The sequence below is a fragment of the Halichoerus grypus genome, chromosome 3, assembly GCF_964656455.1.
Source record: "Halichoerus grypus chromosome 3, mHalGry1.hap1.1, whole genome shotgun sequence".
Lineage (NCBI taxonomy): Eukaryota > Metazoa > Chordata > Mammalia > Carnivora > Phocidae > Halichoerus > Halichoerus grypus.
Window position 1 is genome coordinate 58,644,853 of NC_135714.1, and position 23,567 is coordinate 58,668,419.

Consider the following 23,567-nt stretch of genomic DNA (forward strand, 5'->3'; position numbering starts at 1 on the left):
TGGGATCGAGTTCTGCATCGGGCTTCCTGCTCAGCGGGGAGTCTGCTTCTCCTTCTGCCTCTCACCCTACTTGTGCTCTCTCTCTCACTCTCAAATGAATAAAATCTTAAAAAAAAAAAAAGAATTTTAGCTGAGATTTGTTACAACTGCAGTGTTATTGTTAGTGAATGGAAGAGCACAGACCAGTAGATGGTGACATTCAGTGTAGCTCAGGCTTATCAGTAAGAGGATGGCTCTCTAAACCTGCGTTCTTTCCATCAATGGCTAGTCCATGCATACATTAGCCAATTTTAAACCTAGAAATGAACTAATTTAAGCCGTAGCTCAATAATGGAGATCTCAAATGCAATTGTTTTTCTTTTCATTTACAAAGCTTTTGATCAACTATAAAAATATCCTTGGCATGAAGCTTCTGCGTGAGTGGTCAATGTCTAACAAATGAATCATCAATATCATCCAGATTAAAAAAGAAACCACTGTTTTTATCCTCAAATAGTAAATTAAACATGTGATTTTTAAGAAGTTTTACTAGAACCTATATAATCATCTTCTGGTTTCAGAGAAAACAGATGGAGACTTACTCTGCTAGAACATTATAGAATAAACACAGTTATTGAAAGTGAACAACTGTTGATTGGAGAGACATTCCAAAGACCCAATTTCTATATGAACGTAATTCAAATTACTACTTATATATATGTAAAAGACTTTGGTAGTTTAATGCTGGCAAATTGGATTTAAAGTAAAATGGCAGTAGTATCCCATTTAGAATACAAAAGATCTAAGGTACAAGGCATAGCTCTTTTTTTTTTTTTAAAGATTTTATTTATTTGACAGAGAGAGACACAGCGAGAGAGACACACACATCCATTGTGTGATGAACAAAGAAACTTTTATGTAGCAAATAATACCTTTATTTCAGTATATTAGGCACATGGGCTAATCGTTGGGTTTAGGGGAAGCCTTATTATTTTTACTTATTACCTTTCAAGATGAGATGATGATTGGCATCTCCTATCTCTTTTGATTAGTTTATTACTCTTATTATGTTCTTTTCCTTCCAAATAGAAACCAAAATGATATTTTGGATATCAATGTGCTAGTGCTTCAGATAAAGGAGGGGTGTGTGTGTGTGTGTGTGTGTGTGTGTGTGATTTGCTTTTTTGTTATGTCATTTGGGAGGAAGTTAGGCACACTAATGATGTTATGATTATTTTAATACCAACAAAGCCCTTTTAATCTATAATGCTGGAAATATTTAATAGAAGCAGAATTGTGGAAATGTCCTGTATGGGAAAAACATAGATTTAAACTACTAAGTAGGTAAACTTATTGAGGCAAAGACTTAGGACCTGGCTGTTTCCAGGTCTCATTGACATTGTTTTATTTCACACATTTTTCCCTTTACTGGGCCAGCCATTTCCGGCCCTGCAATTGTCTAAACTCTTAAGGGTGGTTAATTATAGCCATCAGCCAAGAGCACTTTGGCTATTTTGGTGGAAAGAAAAAGGACAGAGTAATGATTTTACACCTTTCCTGAAGCCAAATCATAATGTAGGTCTGCAGATTTCAAGTAAAGACCTCCAAAGAAATGACCATTTTAAAATTCGACCAATTTTATGTACTTTTCAGACCATGTGGACGAGCGAACAGTGTGCAATGGAATTGCCCCTGAAAAAGATGTAGATGGATTTCATATTATTAATATTGGAAGATTGTGCCTTGATCAGCATTCTCTCATACCTGCCACTGCCAGTGCTGTTTGGGAAATCATCAAGAGGACAGGTTGGTAACTTGAGGTCCATGGGACATGGGTGCTGAGGGCCACACTGAGCATTTGTGCAGTGCCCTGATGGAACCATTTCACTACTGAGTGAAAGAGAATGATAAGCCATAGAACTTCAGTCCATAGAAAGTTGTAAAGTTATAGAAGTCAAAGAATAACCCAAAGTAAAATAAAATGAAAAATGCATGCCAGGTTACAGGTAACTGCCATTGCACCTTGTAGGAGTGAATTTTCCCAAGAGTAGGTTTGTCTCCCTACTTTTAAATTATACTTAATGTGCATTTTCCAAAATGAATTGTAGTTTTCCTTACCTTTAAAAACAAAATGCGGTGATCATATTTGAGCCATCTCTAATGACCTAGGTTTTTACTATAGACATTTACATTTGAACTGTGCTCTAAATACAGTAATACTCTCTTGAACCCTTGAGGTGTATAGAGAAATGTTTATCTCTACATTAATCAATTCCATACTGCTTTTATGTTTGTGATCGTCCTGCCTCCCTGACTGTCCCTTCCATTTCTGACAGCATCTTCTCCTTTCAAATCTGCTGTTTTCTAACGGAAGGAGAAAATTTCCAAGAGAAAACAGATCCTAGAACCATCCTTTTAGGATATTACTACTTGTAAAAACCTTAATTCTAACTTCTTCATTTTACTTATGAAGCAACTGTGCCCAAACAAAGTAGAGTGTGTTATATTTGCAAGCTTTATCTTTCAGACCTTTTTGAGTCCCTAAAATTCAGCACCTCTTTCCTATGGGGTAAAGGCATGAGCTTTGTAAAAAAATACACTTTTTCCCACTTCATTTTGTTCCAGATTTGCTAAAAGTTTGATTGCCGATTAAGCTCGACATTGTTGTACTTTGCTTACTTTATAATTAGTAGTTAATATATTTTAAGTCTTTGCATGTCTAACTCTTCATGTGAATCTCCATGTTTAAAAGTAATTTAATGGCAACTTGAAAATGTAGTTTTTTAACAAGGACAATTATAGAGGAAGTGACAAAGCCAAGAAGCGTAAAAAGAATATTTATAAATAATGAATGTGGGCACATTATAGACAAGCCACACAATAACTCAAATTTCATTAGAAGTTTTTAAAGAATGTTTTAGTTGGCTGTTCAAATGTTTAATCTGCTTCTTGTTGTTGATTCTTTATTTAAATCAAACTCTGTGTTTTAAGGAATTGAAACATTTGGGAAAAATGTGGTTGTAGCTGGAAGATCCAAGAATGTAGGGATGCCCATTGCCATGCTTTTACACACTGATGGAGAGCACGAACGGCCGGGAGGTAGGTTGGACCTTGATTCCATATACTCTTGCGATTTTCTTCGTTCTTAAAATCATCAGGTCAGGATGCTTGGAAATGTGACTTGGTATATTCATGGGTTTATGCAAATAAAGGCTTCCTTTCTTCCTCATCTAATGACATGAGCACCTTGAAAGTGAATAAAATAATTGCTGGAAATACATGGCCCCTTTGTCCCTATTACTATTATTTTAGCCATATACACTTCCTTTAAATAATTGACAATATAAACATTAAGAAAAGTGGAAAGCCACTAAATACATAACAGTCACATGTTGATAGACTTCTGCATGCTCACACACACATGCACACATGCACACACACACCCATACCCACAGACACTCACAAAGCCCTATGGAAAAAGAAACCCAGTGATGACATATCACTTATCTAAAATGATGAATGAGACTTCTGAATATTGCTTTCTCCTTCCTGGGCCTAAGAATTTAAATATTGCCACTAATCAAAATGTATGTGTGGATCATAGTAAATTAGGGCCTGATGATGACTCCAGGGAACTTTAAAAAGCCTTAGTCTTGAGGAGCTCTTTGAAAGGCCAAATCTAGTAATATGCACACAGTTTTCATAGTGAACATCTACAGTTCTAGTGTTACTATTCACTTGTAACTTAATCTACTAGTGCTTATCTGTCTCTTAGGATATAATATATTGATTCATATTTGCCTTTATGCAGTAATTTCTATGTTAAGCAAGTTAAAATAACCAGAAACGTTTACCTAGGTATACCGTTTTTGTTGGAAAATTTTGACTTGGTGTCAGTGTGTAATTTTTTTCTTCATTTTCAGCATTTTATTTTCTTATCTCATCGATAACATAACAAGCAGCATTATGTCACTCCACAACTTGCATGGTACTTTCTCATAAGCCATCTTATTTTGTTCTCAGTCATTCTGGCATATATTAATATTACTTACATTTTGCAGCTAAGAGAAATGATCTTTAGAGAGTTCAGGTGACTTACCCAAGGCCACACAAGGAAATGGTGAATCCAGAGCTGGCAGCTGGATGCTGACTGTGTTTAGGAGGATAGACTTGGGGGTCAGACCCCTCTCCTGCCACGCCCTGTGTCCTTGGATGAGACATTTATGCCATACAAGTCACCACTTCCCATATCCGTAAAGTGCAAATAATATTAATATTTCCTTCACTGGGTTATTGTGAATGTTAGATGAGATATGAACATAAAGCTCTAACTATAGTGCCCAACATATTAAATTAAGTGCTTGGTAAGTGTGAACTGTGGCTATTACTATTATTTCCATTATATGCTTAACTTAATAATCTATGGCCATATTAACTGTAAGGTGTGGAGTTACATGATCCAAGGCTGATGATATATTCTTTACCTTCATTTGAAATTTTACTGTCTTTTTCTGGTGGGTTTTATGTTTGCTTTTTTTGGATTAAATCTAGTCTTTGTTGCAATAATTTGCATAAACATAGAATTTATGAAGTCTGTAAAGTATTTGATTAGAAATATGACGTCATAATATTCCAAATCATACTTTCCGTTGTACTTTTCTTATAGATATCAATATATTGTATGCTAATTTCTTGATAAGTTTCCATTGTCTTAAGTACCTAAGTCTAAGAAAATCAATTTATCCCTTCTTTATGAAATTTTAAATTAGACATCCCTATGTCATAATACATATTAATTTTGTAAATATTTTACACTTTGTATTATAAAATATTCTCATGAATGCATGTTAAAAATTGAATAAAAGTGGAATTAGTTATAATACCGGTCACTTATAGGCCAGGTAGTTAAATTTCCATTTATTATAGCAGCACCTAGGGCCGTTATAATTACAGTATCTAAAAGGTAATAAATTATATTAAAAATGATGTTGAGCAGTTTGCAACATGAGTGGTATTTAATCTTATGCATATTTAATGGGAGTGTGGTGACATACATGATTAATATAATGAATTGTTGAGAGCTGCTTACTGAAGATTTGGAGTCTGTGGGAAAGTTAATATTTCAAACGTCCCTGTCTGTTAGAGCAGTAATTATGTGCAGTGACTACATGTGCATTGTTAGCTAATGGAGATAATGAAGGGGGATTAACTCGGCAAATTCATATCTATAGAACTGTTCTGATGACACTCACAATGTTGAGCATTCAGCTCACACTGTATTTCTTTGCCAGAAGAGATTCAGAATCCTAATGATTCATTTGTGTCTTAAAGCCAAAGATAATTGTACTAGAAGAAAAACGGCCATACTGTAATTTAGCTTGATTAATATGTGTCTACTCTTGGCTAGCTTTTAGTCCTGATTATTTAGGACATAAATCCCAGCTGTTTGGTGAGAAAGAGCTTCTTTTAATTCCTCAAGGGCTTGAAATATTTAAAGGACTGAGAATGTGCTATAAAATCTTGAGACAAAAGTTAGTGCTGATGCTCAACACAGCAGGATGCTGCAGGGAGATTATGTTCTCCTGAGGACATCTCCTCGCAGAAGGCTTTGTTGAGGACATGGCATTTGAGCCACTCTGTAGTTTCTAGAGAGTAGGTGAGAGATGGTTCTTGTCTTTCAAGAGCTTACAGTGTTGGTGGTAAAGGGAGGGGGGTATAGATACAGAGGCACACGATATACAAGTATGGGTGTTTTAAATTATAGATAGTCAATGGCACAAAGTAAAATCTGGCATCTCTAAGCAAACATTGCATTTGCTTAGGGAAGCCTGTGATTAATTGAGGGGATGTAAAGATATTGACAATGGAGAATCTCTTCTCTTGAGCTCCACTCCTTTCATGGATGTTTGAGGGCCATTGTGACCACCCAGAGGACACTCTGTATTCTTTTAACTTCTTCGTATGTGGTAACCTACCCAGTTTCACCTTTTTTCAGAATGGAAACTGAATACCTTTGGTATCAGCCCAATGTCTTTATTTTTAGCTTTATCGTGAGGAAGCAAGAGAGAAGTTCTTGAGTTTCTCTAAAACAGAAATTCCTGCAAGATAACAAAGTACCATAATGACCAGGTGTTAAGATTATTACTTGTCATCAAAAGAATACAGAATCTGATTTTATTTCAAGTTTTCTTAGAGTAAATATCTCTTCATATTTTATATTCTTATGTAGGACATCGCATCTAAACAGATTCCGCCTAAATGGCCATGACATGGAGTTACATGCTTCTCCTTTAGCTGAAAGATTGTGGTATCATTGCAGTCCCTGCATGGATGCAGGGACCTTTTCTTTTTTAAAGATTTATTTATTTATTTGAGAGTGAAGTGAGAGTGCTCACACATGTGTTAGCGGTGGCGGAGAGGGGAGGAGAGGGAGAGAGAATCCCCAGCGGACTCCCCACTGAAAACAGAGGCCGACATGGGGCTCAATCTCACAACCCTGAGATCGATCATGACCTGAGCCAAAACCAAGAGTCAGACACTCAACCGACTGAGCCACCCACGCGCCCTGATGCAAGGACTTTTTCAATAGCATTTTGAAAAGGACAGCAACAAGCTGATTATGCTTAGAGGTCTATGGGCTCAGGGATCTTCTTGAATTCACTCAGACAATATGCATTCAGTACTTAATTCTCTGTGAAACGCTGTGCGGAACAGTGGTAGAAAAGACTTAGTTCTCTGTTTCTGGAAGATGACAGTCTGCATCTGTAGAGTTCATCTTTGGACACAGTTTTCTCCAAACACTGCTTCTGCATTGGTGTTCAGCTTTTGAATTCAAGCTACCCTTCTGCCACACCTTTCTGTCTATCAGGTCATTTTTATTCAAGGGGCAGCCTATCTAAATGGAAAACCATAAGACATTTTGCCAAGAGAATGCCCCTCCTTTGCGAAAATTGGCTCCAGGTGTGAAAACAAACACTTTTGCCAGACTGGGAGCATTATCTCTCACTTGCAGGAGGTGCTGTCAGGAGGTAACACAGGAGTGGAGGTTCCAGGTAGTGCAACGTGATCTCAGTGGTATGTGTGATTAAGCTCAGCCCAGTGCCAGGTTGGGCCAGGCATTCTCGGGTTTCAAAGAGAGGAGCCAAATAGGAACGCCTAGGAATGCAGGAGTCATGCAAAGGCTCACACCACAGGGCCTGAGACTTAGTCTTGTTGGCAGCAGAGTGGAGTGGGATGTTTGCTACCTCCATGGAATGAACCGTTGTCAAACTGGGGCAGAGAGGATGGCAGGCATTTCGTCACTATTCCTCCCATCCCATGACCCCCAAGTGAGAAGGCCCCCGATAAGATATTGGAGATATTATGTCTTGTGATGCCTCCGTGTCCATTAGACCTTACTGAATTCCAGCGCTGAGTTTGCATAGTGGAAAGTAATAGAAAAAAAAAATGCTTGTTCTTGTCTCCTTTTCTTAGCTGAATAATAAGAGCACTGCTTAATTTTTTTTTAAGATTTTATTTATTTGAGAGAGAAAGAGTACGAGCCAGGGGGAGGGTCAGAGGGAGAGGGAGAAGCAGACTCTTCATTGAGCAGCGAGCCTGATGTGGGGCTTGATCCCAGGACCCCTAGAACATGACCTGGGCTGAAGGCAGACACTTAACCGCCTGAGCCACCCAGGCACCCCCAGTACTGCTTAATTTTTAACATCTCCTAAATTCAGCCAGCTCTTATCTGGAAAGCACTGTGCTTGGAAAATAGCATGTATTCTTACACCAGGCAGCTGGGACTATGACACTCTTGCAACTAACATTAACCATTATTTAAAATGTAAAGTGATGTCTAAGGCTTTCTCTTTCCCTTTCATTTTCTCTCTTTCCCCATGACTTCAGAGTACAAGGCATTTGTTTTATTACCGGCACAGAGCATCCCTTTTCTAGTGTCTGTAAGCCTGCGTGTTCGAGGTACCACTCATAAGGGTACTGTGGTCTGCTCCACACTGCCCTTCAAGGCATTCCTCCTGCCGCTTTCTTCCTGGGACCCGATGCCAAAGCTCCATAGAATCCCGCACTGGTCTTCGAACATGCCATGTCTTCCAAGCCTCCTTGCCCTCATGTACCCTGTTCCCTCTGCTTGGGACTCGGCTTCCTACCTCCCACCCGTCTTTCCAGATGCAGCCCAAATCTTCTGCTTTATGCATGTTGTATATGCTGCGATCGCAGTACTAATCCTCTCACATGTTGATCATCTACCTGTTCTTTCCTACACATGCATAGTGAACTTGAACTTCTCAATGACACCTATGTGTCTGGCTTTTTGTATCTGAAATTTAGCACAGGGCTTGGTACGGAGTAATGCAACCAGCCAGTCCATCAATAAAAGTTTATTTAGTGTTTCCTATGTGCCAAGTACTGTGCTAGTATTGTAGAAAGTGAGACTACAGGCTAGGAATTTAAAATAAAACATTGTCACTTACTGAAAACAAAAAATGCCTGTATATTGAGAAGGAAGGGGAAGAGGGAGAGAGAAGTAGCTAGGTGCTTCTCATACACTAATTCCTTCATATTTTAAAATTACAGGCGTTTATATAAAAGTATAACTTAAGACTCCCCTTTCCCCAAGAATCAGATCACAGGGGAGGAGGGTGGCTCATGACTGTCAGAGGAAGGAGAGAGGAGATCTCAAGATACTGGGAATGGAGGGGAGGTGCTGCTGGCAGCATTAATTGAAAGAGGTCACAGTGTTTTCCCAGTAAAATGCTTAGGATCTATCCTTTTCTTTAGGCTAACTTTTTTTCCCCCTCAACCTGCTGATAGATGTGGCTGTCTTGTTACAGAGGGGCTGATTTTTTTGTCACTAAGCGTGGGGACTACGATGGTGAATATATCAGCTATTGCTCTGTCCTCTTGAGCCCACAGTCTAGTAGGAAAGACAGCCAGCCATTAAACAGTTAGGTATGAAGGATTAATCACCATAATCGTGCAAAGAGCTGTGAAAGAGGTAGAGCTTTCTATAATAAAGAGTTTAACTATAGGAAGGAATAGTTTCTAAATACAGTTATAGATGAATGTTATGCCTTCCTGTTGTCTACCTTCTGTTACTATTCTTCACTTCAGACCAAAAAATCCTACCTAATAAGCAAAAAGAAAACTATCTTCTACTTGAAATTATGAAAAATTCCATCTATGGCCACACCACCCTGAAAGCACCTGATCTCATCTGAAATTATTAAAAATTCCTAAAATCTGGAAGAAAACATTTCACTCTCTACAAAATAAATAGTTCATACCATAAATATAAATGATGATTTAGTGATTTAAAAAAATAAAGTCAGGGGCGCCTGGGTGGCTTAGTCGGTTGAGAGTCCAACTCTTGGTTTTGTCTCGAGTCATGAGCTCAGGTTCATGAGACTGAACCCCATTGGGCTCCGCACTCAGCGGGGAGTCTGCTTGAAGATTCTTACCCCTCCCCCTGCACACTCACTTTCTCTCCAGAATAAATAAATAAATCTATAAAAACAATAAATAAAGTCAGTGCCAAGAGTGTTATATATAAAGGTACTAAATGCACTTCAATAGTGTGGGCTCTACTCTGTTTAATCAATTAGTATATCTGAAGTTTCTTCTATTTTTTTTTCTTCTTATAATTTGTTGCTTTTCTTATTCTGAGGTCTTTTTCTATTTCCCATTGTGAATATTTCTGCAGACTTTCAGGACATCCCAGAGCTGCTTCTCTTTGCCCCCTCCCTCATTGTTCTGTTTTAACCCCTCACCTGTCATCCTTCAGCATTGTAGATAGGAGTGTTCCTTCTTACTCATGTATTATATGTCAGCTCAGATATAACTTCTCGAGCAGGCTTCTCTGATAGCCTGTCCCACCCTCTCCCACACACCACCATGGACACATTGAAGAACTTTTCCTTCACATCATTTATCAGTTTGTGATTAGCATTTCTTAGTGTCATTATTTGATTAATGTTCATCACACTCACTGGACTATTAACCCCGCAAAAGCAAAGACAACATCTGTTTATCTTCCCATTTTATCTCCTGCACCTCACACAATAGCTGTCCAGGGAGTCTTTGTTCAACAAATGAATGGGTAAATTTACTTGTCGACCAAGAGTATCATGAAAGATTTTATACAACTAATTCATAAGCTGTATTCTTAGCAACACCAGTGTACCACAAAATCTTAAATGGGTTTGATTTAAAAAGAAAAAAAAGAGAGAGGAGTTGTTCAAGTAAGTTTGGGAAATCTGGATTAAATAAAATCGAACCTATAACTTCACTGTGATATTTCTCAGAGACTTTAATGTAGTATTATAGCATAGCCTTTAACATGGTAAGCACTGTGAATCTCTGAGAGGGTAATAATATTTAGTATTTGACTCTGGAAGTTGGTTTTTGATTTTTGTTTTTTCCCCTAACAAAATACATATATTTGTATTTATATTTGCTCTGTTTGCATCTAGATATTTGCTATGTTTGTACTAGCATACCCCCAGAGGTCTAGTCTTTTTCCACAGAGAGGATGAATAGAAGGGCAGTAAGCGGTACAGTGTTCTTCGAGATGTCTGCATATTTCACTCTCAAATGCAGGCAGAAACCTTGGAAATACTTATTTAGTGTTTGTGTATGATCTTTTAAGCATGTTTGCAGAATAAGACTTTGTAGTAAAGTCCTTGAGTTTATTTTCATCTGTTAATCTTGGAGAGTAGAAAGTAAATGCAAAAATTATATAAAGCTGTAGCAAACAGACCCCTTCTGCCACAACACACACACACCCCTTCTAGCCAAAACAACTAGAAAGGAAAAAACAATACTTTGGCTCATGTCAGCACCCCTTGTCCCATGGCTAAGCTGGCTAGCTCATTTTGGCTAGGATTCGGAGGGTTCTGATTGCTTTAGTTAGTCTTTATAGCTTAAAATCTGTTTCACAATCAGAAATTCTGTCAATCCTGATTTGGCAATTTGGTACCATGGGGAATTTGGTCACCTGAGGAATTGATTCATGTAGATGACTCAAAACATTTCATCCCTATTAATAGGAAAATAATCCTAGAAATATAAGGTTTCAAAACCAATATCTTATTTATGATTGCCATATTGTTCACACCATAGCTGCAGTCTTGAATGGTGAAGATTGACTCCTAGAACAGGAAAACCTAGTGTCAATGAGCATAGACTCTTTGTTGCCTGAACACACATTCTGTTCCCGCATGTCCCTGTGAGATCAGGGTATGCGTGGTTGTTCAGAGAATTAAGTGAGCTGATCCCTGTAAAGGATTTAATATTCACACATGGTGAGTGTTGGGTACATGTTAGCTATTACAGTATACTTATTCTAAAAAGTATTTAAGGTGGGCCACAGCAATATATGAAACACAATGCCAGTGTGAAATAGTTAAAAGGGAGAAGCAAGGCCTAGAACTAAAACAGAGCCAAGAATAAGGCTATTAAAAATAGGCATATCATTAAATCTTCATGGATATATTACCACTGCCAAGCACATTGCTTTTCATATACTAGTGCTGAATATATGTTAGGTGAATTTGTTTGAGTCTAAACTATACTTTATGATTGGGTCACTAATTTCATCTTGAAAGCTCTTTCCCTGGAAAAAAATGATCGGTTACCCAATTAAGTGTCTTTAGAATTAAAAATAAATACATGCTCAGGATAAATAAAACATTTTTTGGTGTTAAAACTGAAAAGTAATTTCTCCTGAGGGTTCTTATAAGCAGGAAACTATGTAATGAACTGAGTGATATTCATAACATGCTTTTTAATTTAATGAAATGGCCACATCATATAGGGCTATTTCTGTTATTGCTTAAGCACGGATTAAAGCTACCACTGGCATGTATTTCTTTTATTTCACTAGATATTTCTTCTCATTCTCTGTTTCTGGGTCATTGTATTCTTTCCAACTTCTAAACCAGTGGTTCTCAACCTTAGCCGCCCACTGGAATCATTGAGGGGCTTTTAAAAGTATGGTTGCCTGAGCCCAACACACAGCAATTAAATCAGAATCTTTCAAGTTGGACCTGAGTATCAGTATTTTTTAGAATGCTTCATAGAAGATTCTAATGTGGTCAAGGTTGAGGACAACTGCTCAAAACATTGGAATAAGCCCAGGGCTTCACTTCTCATTCCAGAACCATTCCTAGGTCATCTTTTCTAGTCCCAAAGTCTTAAATACCCTCTGTATTTCCTAGGTGTTGAGACCCCTGGAACCACTGTCCACTTGACAAGTCCACTTGGATGGCCAGTAGGCACTTCAAACTTACCATATGCAAACCTTCAATCTTAATTTTACTCCCCATAGTCTGTCCTGTCTTAGGAAGTAGCACTGTCAGTTCACCCTTGCTCGGTTGCTCAGGCCACCCTTGACCTCTCTTTCTCTCACACCTCATGTCTTACCCATTAGCAGTCTGTTTAAAATATACCCATGCTCACATCCACCAAAAAGATCCTAGTTGAGACAGCCATCGTCTTTCACTTGGAGCACCATGAAATTTACAAACCAGTTTCTCTGCATCCACCCTTGTCCCTTCTCCCATATGTTCCACATGGTGGGTCTCAATCACACATGGCTTCCCATAACACTCAGCACAACATTACATCAGAATAAAATCCAGCTTCCTTCATGTGATATGCAAGACCTTACAGGAGCTGGCCTGGGCTGCATCTTTTTTCTCACTTCCTACCATTCTCACCCCCCATCACTGCCCTCCAGCCACGGTTGCCCTTTGCTTCCCTAGAACACACGTCATACGTGCTCGTGTGTCAGGGTCTTTGACTTGGTTTTCCTTCTTCTGGAATGCTTTTTTGAAGTTATTTACATAAATTATTTTTCTGATTTCCTTTGGGTTTCTCTCCGAATGTTACCTCCTCGGGCTGTCCCTCGCCACCTTATCAAAATAGCACCCATGCTATTATTCTGTATTCACTGACTCTGCATTCCTTTCTTCATAACATTTATTACTACATAGAATTTTATTATATGTATATTTTTTCACTTGTATATTCTCTTTGTTGAATAAATGAATCTGTGACTTCAGTAATTTTTGGCCAAATAAAGGGGCAGATTTTTTTAAATACCTAGAGACACTGGTGGTGAGGACTCAGTCCTCCCTAATAATACTCTTTGTCTCAAAGGTACTTTGAGATAGTTGTTTAAGAGGAGTGAGCCTGAAATGGTATTTGACTAATTAAAAATGAAACCACATTCCTCCTAGTGGCCCAAGTTGTTTGGAAGATAACTGAAGGACTGATCTACAGCAAATCAGACCAGCCAGGTCTTGACCAGATACAAATGCATTTAAAGCCTGGCCCATTTTAAGCATGAAAAGAAGGCTTAGCTCTAGGTGCTCTATAACTATCTCTAAAATTATTTAAGTGATTTAATCCAGATAAAGCAACTGAAGTTGAAATAGAAAACTTACAGCAGCACCTGGGTGGCTCAGTGGGTTAAGTGTCTGCCTTCAGCTCAGGTCATAATCCCAGAGTCCTGGGACCGAGCTCCACATCGGGGTCCAGGCTTAGCGGGGAGTCTGCTTCTCCTTCTCCAGACTCTGCCACTCCCCCTGCTTGTGCTCTCTCTCTCCCTCTATCTCAAATAAATAAATAAAATCTTAAAAAAAAAAAAGAGTAAAAAAAAAAAAAAGAAATAGCAACCTTACAGTAAATGGAATTCAGGAGTCAGGAGAATGCAATACTATTTCAAGATCTGGGAAATGGCCTCTTGATCATTTTACAAATGGGAAAAACTAAAGCTAAAATCATCCTTTTTTAATCAGAGGCACATGTGTTTTCTGCCATTAGCTGGCCTCTTACCAGTACTACCGGTGTACGTCAGGTGGGATCTGAAGGTAGAATGTATCCCAAAGGAAAAAGAAGTGTCATCCAAGATCCCTCAGTGGCTTCCTAAAAGAGGCAGGGCGATTGTCCAGAAATGCTCTTCTGCCCACTGACATGACCACATCATGGTTGCTGGCTCTGAATTTATAACTCTGAACCTGGGCGGTGCCGCTTCTGACTGCCCAGTGCGGACGGAGGCTATGGAGCGCCATGATTAGGAGCTTGGGCTTTAGAGCCAGACTGACTTAGTTTGAATTCTGGCTCTTAGATGGTTTGTATGACCTTGGACAAATTACTGGACTTCTTGTGTCTCTTCAGGTTCCTCATTTGTAAAATACAAATAACATTAGTTTCTTTTTTTTTTAATTAATTTATTTTTTTTGATGTAGTGTTCCATGATTCATTGTTTGCGTATAATACCCAGTGCTCCATTCAATATGTGCCCTCTTTAATATCCATTAGTTTCTACCTTATAAAAAATACTCTCATGGTATCTTGTGAAGATTGTGTGATAGGAAAATGTATGATAATATGTGTAAGGTGCTAGAACAATGTTAGACGTATAGTAAGTTCTTACATAAGGGTCATCTTAATCACGTATGTTTAGGCTCTGTCCATTTAGCTGCTACAGAGAATTTCTCTGTAGAGAGGTTTTTTTTTTTTTTGTAAAAATGAGAATTTTATTATTATTTGGGTTTTTTTGAGGGTATCGATCTTAAATACAGTTAAATGGCTAGATCAGGAATAGGGTTAGCAAAACATTCCTTTGTGAGACATGATAAAGAATAATAATTTGATATATAGATTTAGGTGCAAATTCACAGATTCTTATAAAGAAATGACTAATTGACTGTCCTATACTTGAGTATCCAATCAAATATCTTTTTTTAAAAATTTTTTTAATTGTGGGCGCCTGGGTGGCTCAGTTGGTTAAGCGACTGCCTTCGGCTCAGGTCATGATCCTGGAGTCCCGGGATCGAGTCCCGCATCGGGCTCCCTCCTCAGCGGGGAGTCTGCTTCTCCCTCTGACCCTCCCCCCTCTCATGTGCTCTCTCTCTCTCATTCTCTCTCTCAAATAAATAAATAAAATCTTTAAAAAAAAAAAAATTTTTTAATTGTTATGTTAATCCCCATACATTACATCATTAGTTTTAGATGTAGTGTTCCATGAGTCATTGTTTGTGCATAACACCCAGTGCTCCATGCAGAATGTGCCCTCTTTAATACCCATCACCAGGCTAACCCATCCTCCCACCCCCCTCTCCTCTAGAACCCTCAGTTTGTTTTTCAGAGTCCATCGTCTCTCATGGTTCGTCTACCCCTCCGATTTCCCCCCCCTTCATTCTTCCCCTCCTGCTATCTTCTTCTTCTTTTTTTTTTTCTTAACATATATTGCATTATTTGTTTCATAGGTTCTGTAGAGAGGTTTTTGTTTGTTTGTTGTATGCTACAAGATGCAATCACAGCTTACAAAGAGAATAAGAAACATATTCCAGTCCAGAATCTTTAGACCTCTGGAGGCATTTGTCCAAAACCAGAACTCAGGCTGCTTTTCTCCTTTGGATGCTGTTCTGGTGATGAATACAGAGTTTTCCTCAGTGTTTTGCCTTTATTTTTATCTCTCTCTCTCTTTTTTTCTTTTTTTTTTTGAGAGGGAGAGGGAGGGGGTGGGGCAGAGGGAGAGAGAGAATCTTAAGCGGGCTCCATACCCAGCACAGAGCCCAGCACAGGACTCAGTCTCACAACCCTGAGATCATGACCTGAGCTGAAATCAAGAGTTGGATGCTCAACTGACTGAGCCACCCAAGGGCCCCTCCCATAAACCAGACCATGGTATGAGTTAATGTATCAGGAATGATTCAGTTTTCTCTTATCCAGAGAAAGTGACAAAGCAAACGCCTGTATGTGAGATTCTAGTTCCTACTGGATTTGCCATTTTGCTTCATCCACCAATGCAGGTTCAAGCTGGCATTTAAAGATTTGCCTCATGGAAAAGGAAGTGAGACTTGTTCTATGTTGCTGTAGAAGACAGATCTAGAATCATGGTAAAAGTTGCAAAAAGGTAGACTTCGGCTCTTGCAAAGAAGAAGTTTCTAACTGTCTGGGCTAAATAACATGCCCTTCTCACATTTTTATGGAAAATATTTTATCGATGGGCAAGGATAGTGAAAGCATAGGGGGATTGAAGCAGAAGCAAAATAAATTCTACTCACATCAAGAATCTTTCTTCCCTAAGACCTTTAACTGCACCTGCGCTGTTCTCAGCTAGAGGAGATGGTGGTGCTCTCTCTACCCACACCGTGACTTATACCGCCTTTTAACGTGGACCTGACCACACTGTATTCTCATCCCGATTTACATATCTGTTTCTCATGTGAGACTGTGGAATTGTGTGTCTCCATTGCTTAGCATGGCTCTGGGATTATTTCTTGATTATTGAATAAATGAAGCCAGGGAATGACCTTGAAACACCCAACAAAAATAAACTCATTTTAAGTCATTTAAACCAAAAAAAAAAAAAAAAGCTACTCTAAAATGAAGCATATTGTGCTGTTTGTTCTAGCGTCTTTTTAAGTAGCAAATATTTTTCTCCTCAAATTGGCACTCTGTTAGTTGCCAAAACTCTTTGCTACAATCTGCAATTTTGCGTAAATTACAGTATAATAATAGCCTAGAAAACTGCTCAGACAGCTCCCAGTAGACAATTCTTGATTGACTGTGGACTTTTATATAGCAAGAAGCATATCTTGCCCAGCAGTTAATTATTAAGTTCTAACAGAACTCTCAGATTCCAGGAGATAGGTTCTAAGTTTTTTATTCTTGCTCTATCTTACAAACATGATGTAAAGCGCTGGGCACCATGAAGTTGCTTAAGACTCTGCTTATAAAAGTTTTTATCTGGGTCTGTGTGATAGTTAGAAAAATTAGGCCCTCGCCCAGGCTGGTATCATATGCACAATAAGAGGATAAAGCCGAGTGTGGGAAAAAGTCATCTGAGGGTCAGAGATATGCATCATTCTGCAGAGTAGCTGCTGTGACTTGTTAGTTCTGGTTACCCCAGGGAAGAATTGAGGAGTTAGAAAGGATTAGGTGCAGCAAGCCAGAGGATTCGCTGAAGAAAAGTAAGAGGGCACCAGACCTGAAAACAGGAATGACAAGAATTTTCACAGGTTAACTAAGCAGATAGTTTGCAGGATAGCTAGCTCTCAGCAGCAGGAACGGGTATCAAGGTGCTCATCAGCAAAGGGCAAAGGCAGAAGAGACTGAGGCATGATTTGAACACATTTGCCTTTAACTCCTTGATTTACCTCTTTTTTGCTATCATCCTCTGGTCTCCTGAATAGTAGGCTGAAAGCCTCTCCATGGGTTGATATCGTTATAATAAGAAACTTATCAATCAAGTCTAAATATGACTTTGATATTTCCCATAGGTTTCACGAGTCAGACTCACTGAGGGGTAATAACAAGTTAACTGGATATTGAAGGGAGGGTGGAGTTGCCTAAAAGAGCTCTCTATGCTTATTGAAATTCATCTTAATATTTTTTCTTTTGCTCTGAACTTTATAGGTTATGTGTATATACAACTCGGTGGATGATTATGTATCTCTCAATTCCATGCTGAAATCATCAGTGCTGAAGAAGTGGGAGGTTTTTGTTTGGTCTTGATTTTTGTGGGTGTTGGGAGGCTCTCATTCAAGAGAACATACTCGCATGGGTCGCTAATGTCTAAGGGGACCTTTCTGCATAGGGGGGGACTGTACTAAGGTAGAGATGGGAGGATGCTTTGTAGTTTTGCCTTGGGATAGTTCTAAACATATACTCTACATTTATTGATGGTGTATAGTAAGTGAAAGAAAGAGGAAACAGAAGGGAGACTCTTGGACTTCTGCTCTGTATAGCTGGGCAGAAGGTGGTACCGTTAACTGAAATAAGATTGCTATCAAGTACTTCTAGGTTGGTTGCCTCTCATTGTTCTTCCTTTTCAAAGCTGTCCTCGTTATTGTCTTTTATTTGTCCTTACTAACTTTAGGATGAAATTATATTCTTCCAAAAAATAAAATTCACAACTACCAGTTTTTATTGGAATTGTATTAAATTAGTAGTGAACATAGAATTGTTAATCTTTATGATATGGAGTCTTTTATCCAAGAACATGGTTTATCTTTCTAGTTCTTTAGTCTTACCTATGTCTTTTGGTGTTATTCTGGAGATTTTCTTTTATCAGATAGATTTTGTACGTTGCTCATTAAGTTTGTTTCTGAGTATTTTACCTTTTGTATTTACCTCTTATAATGGAGTCTTTTCTTTCACTTTTTCTTCTAATGTGTTGTTATATATGAAAGCTGTTTATTACTGTTTATTTTTTACTTGGCAATTATTGAATTCTCTCACTGCTTATAATATTACAGCTTTTAGACTATTTAATATTAACACCTTACCTTCTAATTTCTTTTGTTTCCTTTTTGTTCTTTAACTTTTTAAAGTGATTGATTTGCTTATTTTCTTATTTTTATTTTATTGATACAATAATTTAGATCTGTGAGTTTTCCTCTGTGCTTTACCTTTATTTTATAGAATCTAATATGTACTAATTTCATTATAAATGTTTCTAGAAATTCTGTACAGTTATTTTGTGTTTTCTTTTTGACCCAAGAATTATTTATTATTTATTTATTTTTTAAGATTTTATTTATTTATTTGAGAGAGAGAGAGGCAGAGGGAGAGGGAGAAGCATAGGGCTCCATCCTAGGACCCTGGGATCATGACTTGAGCTGAAGGCAGACACTTAACTGGCTGAGCTACCCAGGAGATCTGACCCAAGAATTATTCAAAATAGGGTTTTAAAAAAATTCCAGTGGAAGAAACTTGTAATTTCTGATTTTTTCAATAATTATAACTTTATTGATTTGTGATCAAAGAAAATATCTGAAGTTTATGTAGCTGTCTATATTTTTGGTATTAATTAAAATTTTCTTTGTAGTTAAAATCATACTACTTCAAAAATATTCTTTGGTCACATGAAAAGAAAATATATGTTCTACTTTCAAAATGTGATATATTACAATCAGGCACATACCATTAATTATGTTAGTACATTTTCTATATCTTTGATCTGTTGTGCATTAAGAAAGGTGAATTAAATTCGGCAAATACAATGTGTTTCTTTTTCTATTTGTAGTCCCTGTAATTTCTGCTGTATGAATTATATTTCTCTTTTATATGTTACTTATATATTTCTTATCGTTGTGCGCTCATTTGAATCATGTCTTTGCTTTATAATGTGTACTTCTTTGTCCTATTTAATGCTAAATTTCGCCTTATTTGACAATAAGAACATCTTATCTTTTTTTGTCATTTTCCTGCTACACGTTTGCCCATTTTTTATTTCTAACATTTCCAAACAGCTTGGTTTTAGATGTGCCTTACATAAAGTAAAGAATTAGATTTTGTTTTTGCTTTGTGAGCCAATTTGAAATATTATTCTTATAAATAGGTAACTTAGGAAAATTTATTATGATTATAAATATGAATGATCTGAACTGTCTGTCATATTATTTTCTGTTCTGTTTGTTGTTTTTATGGCTTTTATTCATTTTTTACTTTTTTTTTCTTTTTGTATATGGTTCTTCTGATACTTAGGAAGGTTTGTTGTTACTCTAATAGTTTTAACTTTACACAGTACTCTTAGTTCTCTTTTCTTCATATGGTATCTATTGATACTCTAATAAAAAAATGATAAAAATGCTTTCTTTTTCTTCCCTGATTTCATTTCTTTTGTCTCCTACTTAATATTTGCCAATAAAAATGATCTTTTAATGTTTTTACCTTATAATCCTAAATATTCTTATGCTTCTATTATTTGATTGATCAGCTTTAAGTGTTTTCTATTGATTCTAGTCATTAGATAGTAGGTGATCAGCAAACTTTCTCATCTTTGCCCTTTCCATTCTAATTTTGTTAGTTGTACCATTTCTCCATAATCAGAGCAAATAGCACTTACATTTTGTCTGTCATCCCAATTCCTATATTTTTTAAGTCTTAGTTTTATGATTAAATATATTCCAAACTCTCCAATAGTCCTTTTGCTAGTTTCCTCAGGTATATGATATTTAATTTATTAAAGTTAATCATTTAGCAAGTTCCTCAGGAAAAACACATGGGAACAATATTCCCTGAGGTCTTACAGTTTCAAAATTGTAACCTTTAATTTTGGAGGATGATTTTACTGGATATAAAGTCCTTGCCTCCCAATTTTTTTTTATATGAGCCTCTTATAAATATTGCTCTTTTTCTGTTTTCTGGAGTTGAATGTACAAATCTGAATTTTTGCTCTCACCATTCTTTTTTTAATCTTTACAGTCCAGCTACATTACTGAAATTTCTCTCAGTGTTGACCATTATGGGTCAATTTATATGGATTCAAGTCTTTTTTCTCCAGGTTTTGTGACTTTACATTCTTAATTTTTAAATTTTTGGCATAATGTTTAGTCATAATGTTCAACTTTTCCATTGCAATACTTTTTTTTTTTAAAGATTTTATTCATTTATTCGACAGAGAGAGAGACAGCGAGAGAGGGAACACAAGCAGGGGGAGTGGGAGAGGGAGAAGCAGGCTTCCTGCTGAGCATGGAGACCGATGCGGGGCTCGATCCCAGGAACCTGGGATCATGACCTGAGCTGAAGGCAGATGCTTAACCGACTGAGCCACCCAGGCGCCCCTCCATTGCAACACTTTTTGTTGTTGAGTGTATTGGTTTATTGGTAAATTCTTAAAAAACCTTTTTTTCCTTTTGTTTTTTTCTTGGGTCTGCCATTTTAAAATGTATTCTTTTATTTACTTAAAAAATACAGTAAAATTCACTCTTTTGGGTGTATAGTTCCATGAATTTAGACAAATGCATATAGTCATGTAACTACCACTAGAATCAGAACCCCAAATTCTCCTGGGCTGGTTTTCACATGGCATCCTTTTACTAATTCTGTGTCAAATCCTTTTTTAATTACTTATCATTGAATGAGTTGGATTCTGTGGATCTGCTATTCTCAGGGTACTTCTGCAGGGGTTGGGAGGAGGTGCCAGGCAGTCCTCAGATCCCTCCTTCACCACTTACACAGACTCAAACTGCTTCCTGTTGGAATGGCTCCTCTGTGGGGGTGTTTCTGTTACTAGCTGCTATGAACTTGACTGGATCCAAGAGGGTTTCTTCTGCATTTATTTCTATCTTTGCTATAGATAAGAGAGATATTTTGCATGTTGACGTGAACCCTGCACCTTCACACAGTATATTTCTGCCGTCATTTTCAGAGATTGACTGCTACTGGGCCATCTTATTCTCTGTATTTCTTTGCTGCCTTTCTTCCTGTGTGGTATACGCTAACTCAGCCAGTCCTGGGTAACTCACATATTTTTTGGAGTCTGTGGAAAATATGTCTTCTAATTTTGCTAAAAATGGAGATCATGGAGTTTTTGTTGTTGTCATTAAAAGTGTAGCATTTGTATGTTGCCTAGGAGCAGAAGAGAGAAGGCCCTGTCTCACATAGCTGTGGCCTCACTGGAAGTCCTTCTCTGATTCCCCTCCTCCCTGCCTTTCTTTCACTCCTCTTCCTTGGCTCACACTTGAAGCACTGCAAACCCCTCAGGCTGCTAACTTCTCTTATTCATACATCAGTTCCTTAAAGCCTGTATGAATACTTCCTGTTATATCTTATACCTCTTTGTCATTTCCTAAACACATAACTTCAAAATTAGTCCATTTTTTTCCTGTTATTCTGTTGGTTCGGAATGCCCTTTACTTCTTTCCCTAACTAGTATACCCTTGCTCATACTTTAAGACCCCCAAAAAGTATACTATCTCCTTTAGGAACCCTTCCTAGACACCCTCAAAAGAGAGACAGAATTAATCTCTCAGCTGTGCTCCCACAATACATTGCCCCATTTGGGGTGCACTTATCTTGCTGTTTTCAGTATTTATATACCTTGTTATCAGGCCAATGAGTATCCCCTACATTTACATATTAACCCGTCAATCCAGAACTTTCAAATGCTGGGTTTCTGGAATCTTACTTACAGCTCTTTTATGATGGTCAGCACATACTCTCATTTGGTCTTAGTTGATTTTCCACTGGTTAATTGAAGGGTACAGTATTCTGGGTCATCTAGGTTTTCTTTTTTTTTTTTATTTGAAAGTTCTGATTACTTTCTTATCTGTAAAATGAGAACAAAATATTAATGTATTTCTCATAACACTATTGTAGACATTAAATGAACTAATGCAGGTGAAGTCTTAAACACAATACCAGGTATGGAACATGCAACAAACTTAGCTATTATATTTTGATAAGCCGTGCCTCTGAAAAATTGAAGAGCCATGAGAAGAAATGTAGCATAACACCAGTAGAATTCTTTTTTTTTTTTTTATGTAGTGTTCCATGATTCGTTGTTTGCGTATAACACCCAGTGCTCCATTCAATACATGTCCTCTTTAATACCCATCACCAGGCTAACCCATCCCCCCACCCCCCTCCCCTCTAGAACCCTCAGTTTGTTTCTCAGAGTCCATAGTCTCTCATGGTTCGTCTCCCCCTCCGATTTCCCCCCTTCATTTTTCCCTTCCTACTATCTTCTTTTTTTTTTAACATATAATGTATTATTTGTTTCAGAGGTACAGGTCTGTGATTCAACAGTCTTACACAATTCACAGCATTCACCATAGCACATGCCCTTCCCAATGTCTATCACCCAGCCACCCCATCCCTCCCACCCCCTACCACTCCAGCAGCCCTCAGTTTGTTTCCTGAGATTAAGAATTCCTAATATCAGTGCGATCACATGATACATATCTTTCTCTGATTGACTTATTTCGCTCAGCATAATACCCTCCAGCTCCATCCACTTCATTGCAAATGGCAGGATTTCATTCTTTTTGATGGCTGCATAATATTCCATTGTATATATATACCACATCTTCTTTATTCATTCATCTGTTGATGGACATCTTGGCTCTTTCCATAGTTTGGCTATTGTGGACATTGCTGCTATAAACATTGGGGTGCACATACCCCTTCAGATCCTGTCTCACATTCAGGTCTTTCAACCATTTTGAGTCTATTTTTGTGTGTGGTGTAAGGAAATGGTCCAGTTTCATTCTTCTGCATGTGGCTGTCCAATTTTCCCAACACCATTTGTTGAAGAGACTGTCTTTTTTCCACTGGACATTCTTTCCTGCTTTGTCGAAGATTAGTTGACCATAGAGTTGAGGGTCCATTTTTGGGCTCTCTATTCTGTTCCATTGATCTATGTGTCTGTTTTTGTGCCAGTACCATACTGTCTTGATGATGACAGCTTTGCGATAGAGCCTGAAGTCTGTAATTGTGATGTCACCAGCTTTGCTTTTCTTTTTCAACCTTCCTCTGGCTATTCGGGGTCTTTTCTAGTTCCATACAAATTTTAGGATTATTTGTTCCATTTCTTTGAAAAAAGTGGATGGTATTTTCATAGGGATTGCATTAAATGTGTAGATTGCTCTAGGTAGCATTGACATCTTCACAATATTTGTTCTTCCAATCCATGAGCATGTTGAACGTTTTTCCATTTCTTTGTGTCTTCCTCAATTTCTTTCATGAGGATTTTATAGTTTTCTGAGTACAAATCCTTTGCCTCTTTGGTTAGATTTATTCCTAGGTATCTTATGGTTTTGGGTGCAATTGTAAATGGGATTGATTCTTTA

General features: G+C 37.7%; 1 protein-coding gene across 2 annotated transcripts in view; it reads left to right on the plus strand.

Moving 5' to 3' along the window:
- Positions 1-23,567, plus strand: part of MTHFD2L (methylenetetrahydrofolate dehydrogenase (NADP+ dependent) 2 like) — a 131,099-nt gene that overhangs the window by 34,670 nt on the left and 72,862 nt on the right. For both annotated transcript variants that reach the window (XM_036078004.2, XM_078068770.1), the window contains exons 4-5: positions 1,633-1,785; positions 2,971-3,078. In XM_036078004.2, the coding sequence (XP_035933897.1) occupies positions 1,633-1,785; positions 2,971-3,078 (261 nt within the window). The remainder of the gene's footprint in view (positions 1-1,632; positions 1,786-2,970; positions 3,079-23,567) is intronic.